Source organism: Leuciscus leuciscus (genome assembly GCF_965113295.1).
Source record: "Leuciscus leuciscus genome assembly, chromosome: 22".
In the NCBI taxonomy this organism is placed as follows: domain Eukaryota; kingdom Metazoa; phylum Chordata; class Actinopteri; order Cypriniformes; family Leuciscidae; genus Leuciscus; species Leuciscus leuciscus.
Window position 1 is genome coordinate 10208365 of NC_138746.1, and position 11639 is coordinate 10220003.

Sequence of the window (11639 nt, forward strand, 5' to 3'; positions counted from 1 at the left end):
TAGAGCCACCGCTCCACAAGGCTCTGTCAGCAGGCCATGGAGCTGTTGCCCCCAGCAGTGTGGGCCAGCTGGCCCAAGAACACTAGAGGAAAGAGGGATATTAGGGTGGAGAGGCTCCCTGCTGCCCCCTAGCTGCAAAACCAAGAGTGCAAATATGTGTGATTTTGCACTATGACTTTTAAATATAAAGCACATAATTTGTTCAAACTGAATTAAATGTGTCAGAAGTATCCACTGAATGTGTTATCAGAGCAATCACTGATTACTAACAGATCAATGATCACTATTTTCAACATAAGACATCCATTCTTGGGCACTAAATCAGCATATGTGGATCATTTGACACTGAAGACTGGAGTAATGAAAATTCAGCTTTGTCATCACAGGAATGAATTACATTAAATATATGAAAATAGAAGACATTTATTTGAAATTGTAATAATATTTCGCAATACTACTGTTTTTACTGTATTTTTAATCAAATTAATGCCGCCTTAGTGTGCATAAGAAATTTATTTCAAAAGCATAAAAAAAGTTTCCGTCCCCAATTTTTCAACGGCTGTATGATGATGATTATGATCAACAGGATAAAAGAGAGATTAAATAATATCCTTCTCCTTATATACTCTGAAGAAATTGTGAGCAGTGCTTCCACAATAATGAACATAGTAAATATTTTCTTCTTTTTTTAACACTTCAGTGAGAGGTTTTCTATTACAGCTGCTTTGACATTGTTCTTTTTTCTTACTGTCATAATCTATCTCTCAAATGGGAAAGCAAAAATAATATCTGCTCCATAGCTCTCCACTATAGAAGTATCTCCACTATCGAAGATATCACAATATCTCCACTCTCCACTATAGAAGTTTACTCTGCTAAAGTTCCAAACACAGAAATGTGAAAAGAGTCTATATCCACACCTCTGTGCTACCAAGCGGCACCAGGTTTGAGTTGGCTGTTAAAATTGAATACTTAGGTTATAGGTTTTGAACAGTTCTGTTTGAGAATATACATTTCAACGATATCAAATACACAAATGACTAAAGAGAAGCTGGAAAGACATAATATGATCCACATACATTATTAAAGTTCAGATTTATGGTTGAAATCTGTTGTGTTTACATACTCACTTTTAAATAATGCCACTTGAAGCACTAATATTATAAACAAGACTCTTGTTTGATTTAAAGAATAGAAAAAAGCTTTTTTTTCCTTTCATCCAGACTGATAAAAAAAAATGCTAAAGGTACATCTGACCCAGAAAAGACAAAGATCAGCAAACGAATGCTAAAGAAAAAGTGACAAGCATCATCCACATCACATATGCCATCTCCTTAACTCCTTGCCAACTTCATTTGCAAGTGAAAAGTTTACTAAGCTTTTTTGCTTTGGGGAAAAGCAGCACACACACAGTGTCTTAAATGTGTGTCCGCGTGTGTGTAAGAGAATGATGGGGTGGGTGGCAGGGAACCAGATGAAGCAGCCCTCGCCCGAGGCCCAGCCATCTCCCCAGCAGCAGCGCGGCTGTTCTCGGACATTTGTTCCATTGCACCATCTCCTCCAGCCTTTTCAGCAGCGCTCCAGCTACCGCTACACATGGCTCTCCATCCACGCTCCCCTCCGCGCACATCCACACGCCACTACCATCTTTCTTTATGCTGCCATATGGCTGACAGAAGCCTGTAGATTTAGGCACACATCTGCGTATACGCTACAACACTCCTTTAAGGAACAGGAGCGCGCTTGCTTCTGTGTGTGTTGGTGAGAGGGAGTGATAATTGGTAAAGACGCTCATTGGCAGATGCGTGTTTGTGGGGCTCATCTAGTGGAGATGAGAGAATGTTTGAGGAGCTTGTGTGAGCAGGGACTCGGAGCAGGTGAAATTTTGGACAAATAATCATATTGCAATCATATAACAAATAATTATATCCGGATTTTATTTCTACCCAAAATCAGGGTAGCTGACAAACAATTATTTTTATTTTTTTTAATCAACAAAAAGACTTCTTTTGAATGTTTAAGTGGATGTTTAAGGCGCTGTAACTAGTCTTTTTAAATAACCTTCGAATAACCTCCCTAGTTCCTAAATATAGATTTGCGGTGTGACGAATAAATTCTAAAATGCACAAAAAGTAATAAAAGTAATATAAGGCCATAAAAGCAGAATGCATACTAATTATAAAATAATATGCAAAATGCTGTTTAAAATCATTTAGCCTCACTACAGAATGCCATGCCGCAGGACCTGTCATCTTACTAAAAGCTTTTCATGTTAAATACCCATTAATGCTTTCTGAAATTAATTTTGAAATGCCATTATAGAAATGTCCATGATTTCCAAGCTTGGAAATTAATAAAACAAATTCCCTGTTATTTCCATGGACCCCTGCCTGCCTACTTATACGATGTTTGTCACCCACAAATGCATCTGCTTTCAAAGCACAAGACAATTAAGCAGTAATAAGAATTTACAAAACTAAGAATTTACAACACATGTTGTTTAGCCTGATATGAATAATAATAACATTAATACTATATTTAATACTAAAGGCATACCTGAGTATGGCTCAAATAGCTAGTTCATTCGATTAAAGTTAGATATAAAATAAAGTTTAAATTTCTGTTTATTCTGCCATAAATTTCCATTAAAATGCAATTATAAGAACAGTAAAAACAGTATTCTTACATTATTTACAAAACCATTTCAAATTACATTCTTCATCAATACACTTAATTTGAACTTAAAGAGAGTCTTTGCCTGTATTGTATGTTAATGAGGCAGACAATATGAAATTAGTCAGTAATATATATATATAGTCTGATTACTACATCCCAAAGTGGCTTTTACCACACTAACGTCAACTATCTTACACAGCAGTGAAGCGATGCCCAAAATGCATTTATGAAATAAAAATAGGATTGATTCGCATATGTATTATTGATGTTCTCCATAAAGCCGAGGCTATTACGCACAATCGTTGGCCAACACTCAAGCCTTTCATATATCACTGGCCCTAATCTCTAGGCAGAAAATATGCGAATACCACGTGGAAAATAAATAAATAACTTGCAGGAGTGAAACATTGTGTGCCGAAAACCCCTGTGTTGCTTGGCGTTGGCTCGAATGGTAAAAATAAATCAAGCTGATTTTCCAAATGTTTCATGCGTGCCACGCTGTTGCAGCTCTTCGCAGCACAGATTGTGCGCCCGATCAAGAATATCTGAGGTGGGGCCCCGGCTATTTGCATGCATGCCGAAGCCATTTGCACCAACTTATTAACACGTACACCTTAACCCACGGGCGGCGGGGTGAAGTGCCCTACAGAGCAGAGACACCCGGGGCACTGAAGACGCGGGAGGGACCAGACCTCTCAGTTTCTTACTCAGAGCCGAGGGCTGAAGTTTGGCTCCGGCACCTTCTGTCTTACATACCAACAGCAGGAGAAATGTGTGTGTCAGCGTTGCAATAAACAAAGCATGCAAACAGTGAGAAAGAAACGGTGCGATGCGGTAAACTCTCACAAATAGATTTTTCTCTATTTTGGCCAGTACATGAAATTGTTTTATTTGCACTCTTGCACGTTGAAACTTTCTCTTTGTTTTGAATTCTTCTCAAAAGATTAGCTTTAACATTCAATTCTTAGAGGATGGTTCAAAAGATGCACAAAAAAAGAGGGATTGAATCATTTGACAATCTCTAGCTTGTATATATCTTCTATGGTAAACATAACTATAAATATTTCACACATATAGATTCTTTCTAATCGCTCCATCTCACCTCTGAGCTCGGTCTGTGAGCTCTTGTGAGAAATGTTGCGTAATTGCAAAGGTGACAAACCATTTTAACAGCTCCAGTTATGTGAGGAAAGCTCACTTACATGCCCACACGGCACAACTATCTAAAAACAACATACTTTTCATTACGAGGCGGCAGTGGAAACGTAACTTTTCTCTGTATCTGCTTCTCTCTGGTTCGAGGAGGTGGATATTCGCTAATATGTAAAGTTGTGGAGGAAACAGAAGGATGTTGTGCTCCCAGCAGAAGCTCAGTTCAGGCTGGAGGTACTGTGGATACACCCACACACACTCACTCGCCCACATGCTGGCTCGGGCGGTGTGCCAGACGCCCCTCAACCCTACACTCAGTGGCCACATGTGCCCCTGCCTGAAACACGCACACACGCAGTCTTAAGTGTTACGAGTGCACTGCTTACATGTATCAGATATATAAAAAAAAGCCAGTATCTGATTCCAGTTAATATAATAGACATATTGAGAGGCTACAAACCTACAGCCTGAAAATCCAATCAATGGCTTCTTGAAGAGCCAGCCTTATTTCAGTCTGACAAAATGTAATTTCTGATGAACATACACTACCGTTCAAAAGTCTGATGTCAGTAATATTAATACTTAATAAATTAACTTTTATTCAGCAAGGAACCATTAAACTTAGCGAAAGTGACAATGAAGACATTTAGAATGTTACAAACCATTTCTATTTCATATAAATGCTATCTTTTAAACATTTTGTTCATCAAAAATTTTAAAAAGTATCAGCAGCACAACTGTTTTTAACATTAATAATAATAATAAAAAAAATATTTGAGCCAAAAATCAGCATGTTAGGCCCTGTTTACACCTGGTATTAAGATGCGTTTTGGTCGATCGGATCACAAGTAGATGAGGGAGACACATTCCCGTTAACACCTTGTGTTTTAATCCATCTCTTTTGTCCACTTTCAACCACTTCTGTCCTGATTTCTTTGAGTGGAGGGTCTATGAGCAGGTACATGTACTGTTTTTCAGATCTTTCGATCTAATGAATTAAATAAGCTTACGCAATTTACATATGAACGCACCTGGAGACGACAGAAAAAATCAGGAATGGTGAGAGAACATTGTGCTTGGTATGTTTTCTCTCCAAACTAAAGTTGGGTCTCCAGCCAACAAAGTTTAAATCCTGTCTGGCTAACGCACTTACCATAATGTTTACACATTAGGTCAGTAGGTGGAGAGTAGGCGTCTTTTGTGGCTGTTTGAACACATTCGACCACATGAGAATATGTTTTCGACTACCTCTAGAAGTGGTCAAAAGTGGACAAGCTCAAAACGTTTTAGACCCCGTTTACACCTGTATTTAGCATTGTCCACTTGTGATCCGATCAACCAAAATGCATCTTAAAACCAAGTGTAAACAGGGCCTTAGAATGATTTCTCATATTAGAAGGATCATGTGACACTGAAGACTGGAGAAATGGCTGCTGTTAACATCACAGGAATAAATTAAAATAGATTAAAATAGAAATCAGTTATTTTAAATTATAATAATATTTCACAATATTACTGTTTTTACTGTATTTTTGATCACATCCTTGGTGAGCCTAAGAAACATTACAAAATCTTACCAACCCCAAACGTCTGAACAGTAGTGTATTTCAACCTGTTTTGTTCATTATTCTTCCACTAATTCATTGACCTCAATCTAGTTTGTGATTCTTTCTCATGCCTACCATTAGATGAAGGTTTTGAAGGGTTTGTTCAGACAGGCAGCAAAAATCAGATTTTTTTTATTGCCGTATCCAACTAAAATATGGTTTTGTTTTTTGTAGTCAGAACAGCATAAATAAATGAAATGTTAACAAACTTGGACAAAAAGACTAAATTTAACCACATGCAAAATGACAAAGACAAACCGGATTTGTGTGCAGTGTGAACAAAGCCTGAATATTAAGATTTTTGCTGAATCGAAATGTAATTGAAAACCTGCGAATCATGAGTAAAATTGATTCACAGACATCCTAAAGATTCACACCCCTAATTGCTGTTGGTTTTCAAATGTACTGATGCCATGGTGTTATACACTACACAAGCTCCTATAGGGACTGTATATGTGCGGACTTGAGGTCAGTGCTGCAGGTGTGTGTACCTCTGCTTCATGCGCTGGTGCATCCTGCCGTGCTGCACACACTGCTCCTCCATCTCCTCACAGCGACCTCGCAGTTTCTCAGCGCTCTCCTGCAGGTGCTCTTTCTCCAGAGACAACTGCTCTATCTCCGCTCTACACACACACACACAAACACACGCTTAAGTTTTAGAATCCACATTTGGTTGCTGTTAAATAAAGCTATAACTCTAATAATAAATCTGCTTTAACTCTAATAATACTTGAACTGACATTAGATCAGTCAGCCCTCAAAAACAGAGAGTTTAAAAAGCAGCAGCTTGCAGAGCCTAAACAAAACTGCACATTTCACAAAAACGGATCTTAATGGACAGTATATTAGTTATCAGCTGATATCAGAATCAGAATCAGAATCAGAATCAGAATCAGAAAGAGCTTTATTGCCAAGTGTGCTTGCACCCACAAGGAATTTTTCTTGGTACTGAAGCTTCCAGTGCACATATACAAATACGAATACAACAAGAAACATAGTAATACAAATTCTAAGAATAAAATATATAAAAATATAAATATTTTCATATGAGAAATTCAGGATTCACTCCCATATTTAAATGCAGCATGTATGAGGGGCTATCATGAAGTAGCAGAGAACCATTTTTTCTAAGTTTGTTTGTTTTTCCACATTTATTGAAAAGAGAGTAAAGAAAGTAAAGGAAAATATAGCAGCAAGCAGCAATTCTCGGTGTCCAAGCACCAATGACCGATGTTAGTGATCCAATTGAAATGTATCTTATGATGTGTTTTTTTACAGCAAAGTCCATCTTGAATATTCACTGAAAGTAAGGTTTGATGGGATCGGATACAGCAACACACAGGTGTCAAAAGCAGCAACTGATGTTCAAAGGAAATCACACTCTCTTACTGTTAGATTAAAAGAGAAGTGAAAAAAATTCCCCAGTATAAAAATGTTAACTGTTATAAGGCAGTTTGTGGTGTATGTGTGGACTCATATTCAACATTTAAATTTAGATGAATTTCATGTCATAGGATGCCACTGGACTATTTCAAATAAATGTGAAGATATCATTTGCAGCTCAAAATCTTGTGACCCTGAACCACAAAACCAGTCACATGGGTACATTTTTTGAAATTGGGATTTATACATCATCTGAATTGAAAACTGAATAAATAAGCTTTCCATTGATGTATGACAATATTTGGCTAAACTTGGTGTGCCTCCTCAGAATGTCCTGTCGTCTTTGTGTGTCAAGTAAGTCAACTCATAAAAATGGGCATTGCCTGACTAATTAATTCAATTATATCTTTGCTTTTAATAACTTTCTGCCAGCACCATCCCTAGCTGCTGTCAGCCAATTTTGGTGAAGATCGGACCAACGGTCAAGGAGAAGTTTAAAAAAAGTATGTTTTTAAGAAAAGCCAAAATGGTGAAAAGATTTATATGCTGTACTGTAGTAGGGCTTGACTCAAGAATTCTGGGGACATTTTTTTGTTTGAAACCCTCAGGGTTCCAAAGGTATGATCCAAAATGCAAATTGCCTCTTTATAGCGCCACTTAGTGTCAGACGGGAGTGTGTCTGTGTGCCTGAGTAGCGGTGCATGATTGGGACCATACTGCTGAGTTTTGGGGTCTCTGCGAATTATGGTCTCTGACAGCCATACAGTTTTAGGCCAGAAAAATAAGGAAGAAGAAGAACAATCAGTACAAACAAAATGAGAAATAGGGAGGAAACAGAGTTGGTATCACTGAATGGGTCACAGCCAGATTTGAACTTGCACAAATCACTTTGCCATGGCTCCAATGACAATTACTTAGGCTTAGGCTTTTTTTTCTTAACAAGACCACACTCTCATTGCACCAGAAACACCTGAGCACTCTGCCATCAGGTATATCCCTGCCAAGTCAACTCCATTAGCACTGTAAACACCCCGCTCTCCAAAAGTTAAAGAGTCTACAACGAAGACATCAGCTCCCCAAAACAGATCTTTGATTTAATGTGTAAACTTGTTTAATAAGTCACCAGCAGATGTCCTAATGGGTTGTGTTTGATAAAGCTGTTAAAGATACAAGTAATTAAATCCACCACCACAACTCGCTTGGATGTGCTGCATTATAAACACGAGAGCAACCTTCATCTGAGTCTTCAGCAGAATGAACCTTGTCGCCAGCGTGCTGCGTGCTCATCTGCCTATAGGTTTAAAACACAACACTGAACAGAAGGCCACACTGTCACCGGATATAAAACAACAGGACAAGGAGATCAGTAGAGGGAATTAAACCAATACACTGCTCTTATTATATAACATATTATTTGTTTTAGTTTTTTTAAACTACATTAAAAGGCAATGAAACACTTACAAAACTTTCTACATTATATATATATATGGTACCAGATTGCATTAACACTAGAGCTTTATGAGATTCTGTATGTCGGCAATTGATGATTAACATGAACATAAACTTTAGATTTTTTAACTTTTAGGTTAAATTGGTTAAAACACTTTACAATATGGTTCCATTAGTTAACATTATTTAATGCATCAACTGACATTAACTAACAATGAGAAATGCATTTGTTACAGCATTTCTTAATCTTTGTTAATGTTAGTTAATAAAAATACGACTGTCTATTGTTACTTCATATTAGCTTAGGTCCATTAAATAATATTAACAGACACAACATTTGATTTTAGTAATGTATTAGTAAATGTTAAAACTAATGTTAACTAAGATTAATAAATGCTGCATTTATTTATTTATTTTTAATCATTTGTTCATGTTAACTTTTAGTGACCAAATTAAAGAGACCAGTCACTATTTATTTTTCTGCATTTTAAAATCTCACTTCTACTTAAATAATAAAATAATTCTAACTCAAATCTATATTTAATGGTAATTTATTGATTGTTATAATAAATTATTAATATGGGGCATTTGTTTGTAATAAATGTGATAATGTATAGTTGCAAGATGTTATCGCAAAATAATCCCTGACAGAATGATCAAAACCCTGAGGCAATGTGAATATCCCTTATGTAATTTACTGTACGTCAACAGCCCATCCTTGTTTGTTTTAACCTTTTAAATACATTTCATTCACCTTGTTTGCAGAAGTTATGCAAATACAGCTTTTCTTCACTTTTTGTGCTTCTTTATGGCTCACTTAAATAGTCCTGTAGTGTGACATTAATTCTTAGTACAGATATTCCATCAGGTCATAAAAATATAATGAGGTCATAATATGAGTTCATAAAAACTGCATGTATAATAATTATAAAAGAATGAGAAAATGCTGTAAGTAGAAAAGTAAAGTAGAACACTGCCTGGCATTTGTCAACTACACATGTGAGTGTTTTTATCAGTCAACAGCAACTGTAAAACTACAGTGCGATCACAAATACGCAGAGATGATTCGCCGCATTCATCTTCTTCAGAGGTCTTCTTGAGTTCAGCGTGCGGGCGGAAGGGGGAGGGCGAGCAGCAGTGGCCTGTACCTTCCCAAGCTGGGCTGACTGACCATGGCAGATTGCAAGCTGCGATGTGAGTAATGCGCTTTACACTGTTTTAACAGCTGACTACCCCAGAGGCCTGAGGTGAGAGGCACATGTGATGGGCAGAGAGCAAAGCCTGCGCGGAGGACAGGCTGGCGTGTGCCAGGGTACAGTGACAGCTCCCTTACTGGGGCACAGACTAGAGCAGTATGGCACAGAAAGGATGCCACGCTCTGGATAACACACCGCGAGTGGCTCTGCGCTGAAAGTCGGACTCCGCGAAGATACACAATTCACAAAGCGTCAACAAGATCAAACAGTTGAGAAGACCATGTCAGGCAATCTGCATTTTAAACATGGAAACTGATATTCACTGATTTCACTGCAAGGAATAGCACAGTTACAGTGAACACTATGTTTAGTTCAGCTCTAGATATGCTAGACGTGAGAGTCGTGACCAAAGAAGCCCTGAAGACAGCCAGAGTTCACACATCTTTAAACCAGTGACTTTTACCAAATTTTACCACTTATTTGCCAAATTTTGATAATTTCTTTAGTCATTAATGAACTAGCAATTTCTAATCAATAAAATATGTAGGACATTTTTTTAAGACTAACCATTTTAAAACTCAACAACTTGCCACAAATGTAGGTCTGGTACCTGGCCTGAACTTGACTGGGTTTTGAGTTTTACATTGGGTTTGAGTCTGTAATAAATGAAAAAGATTAATACTGTATACATGATCTTAAAGGACTGAAAGTGCTACATGCCTGCTGCTCTGGGCCAGTTCCTCCAGCTTTGCCCCAAGTGTCTGACATTCCTCCTTCAGTTTCCCAATCAGGCTGTTCTGAGCACTGAGCAGAGCGTCTGTTTCTCTGACTGTGAACAGATAAAGTACTGACTTATTAACACAGCAAACACACAGATGTGCAAAAATATATAACACAGGAAGAGCAACACAAAAAAAACATAATGAATGTTCTTCCTGGGTGGAAAAGTAACACATTTATTTTTTTAGTTCAAGGTCATGTGTCAAAATCAGAAAGTAGTTTGAAAGTGTTTACTGAAATACATTTTAATAGATTTAATATGATAATTTTCTCCAACATGATTTGAGATTATCCAAAGAACATCTTGTGCTTCAATGGAAGAGCACCTGACCGTCTGTACAGTCACATGATTAATGTCACATATTTACTTATTTGAATAATGACCTAGAAATTGTGCAAAATACTACATTTTCATTGTGGTCTCAGATTTGGTCTAGGACCCCCCTGTATATTCTGCATTTATACCTGAGCTACACAAAGAAAATGTGACGGATAGAAAAGGAGACAGACAGAAAGCAGGAAAATAGTGACAACGTGGATTGTTGTGTTCATTAAATTTAGTTTCCATCAAGTTCAAAAAGTTCAGAAGCTGTTGAAAGTACACCAAAAGATTCCTACTGCGTCTCTGCGCTTTGAAACTAGCTGGGCATGTGCAGGCCACAGAGACACCACACACAAAGCAGGATAAAAGAAACAAACTGGACTCTAAACAAACAGGGCAGTGTTTAAAAAAAAAGTGGTATCATCTAGAGGCGATGCTGTCTTAACTACTAAAATCAATCCATTTAGAGATAGAGAGATAGGGACGGGGGGAAGCAGGACAAAAATAATTAGCTATCGAGAGTGGCCATTATATGCTTAGAGAGGGAAGTGGTCTGTGGTATTAAAGGACTAATTCCATAAGCCCAGAGAGCTTCCTGCTGAGCCTCTGATGCCATTTCTCTTTAGACAACATGTGTGCCGTGCAGCCGCGCCAAAAAGAAGCCCTTTGTTTTCTCTGCGCTTTGTTCTGGCAATCAGCATGCCTCAAGTTTCTGGAAACACAGGTAAATAAACTAAACTCGCCCATCCAGATGGTGCAACAGATGTGAGAGCAGCACTCTGAAATCAGCAGACAGTGGGCAGCGCTGCCCGCCCCCCATTTTTAAACGCTAACTAATACGTAGTGCTGAAGCTCTGGAGCGCCGAGCATCTGCTCCCTTCGGCCAGCCAAAGGTTACAGGTGTTCCTGATGCCGTCCCGCACAGTGTGGCTCATGCCCGGAGCGTGCGGGAGTGAGGCAGGCGGAAGAGCGGGTGAGGCGGTTGTTCTGGCAAGGGGCAGTGCACCGGTGAACACCCACCACTCCTCTCGTGCTGCGCTTCCATTTGCTGGAGCGTCTGTGTCAGCTCACGTT

General features: G+C 38.3%; 1 protein-coding gene across 1 annotated transcript in view; it reads right to left on the reverse strand.

Annotated features, from left to right (window-relative positions):
* sdccag8 (SHH signaling and ciliogenesis regulator sdccag8) overlaps positions 1-11639 on the reverse strand; it is a 41174-nt gene that overhangs the window by 7912 nt on the left and 21623 nt on the right. Inside the window, exons 15-17 of the mRNA XM_082154367.1 lie at positions 11586-11631; positions 10184-10292; positions 5927-6058 (exon numbers count right to left, since the gene is read on the reverse strand). Of these exons, the coding sequence (XP_082010493.1) occupies positions 5927-6058; positions 10184-10292; positions 11586-11631 (287 nt within the window). The remainder of the gene's footprint in view (positions 1-5926; positions 6059-10183; positions 10293-11585; positions 11632-11639) is intronic.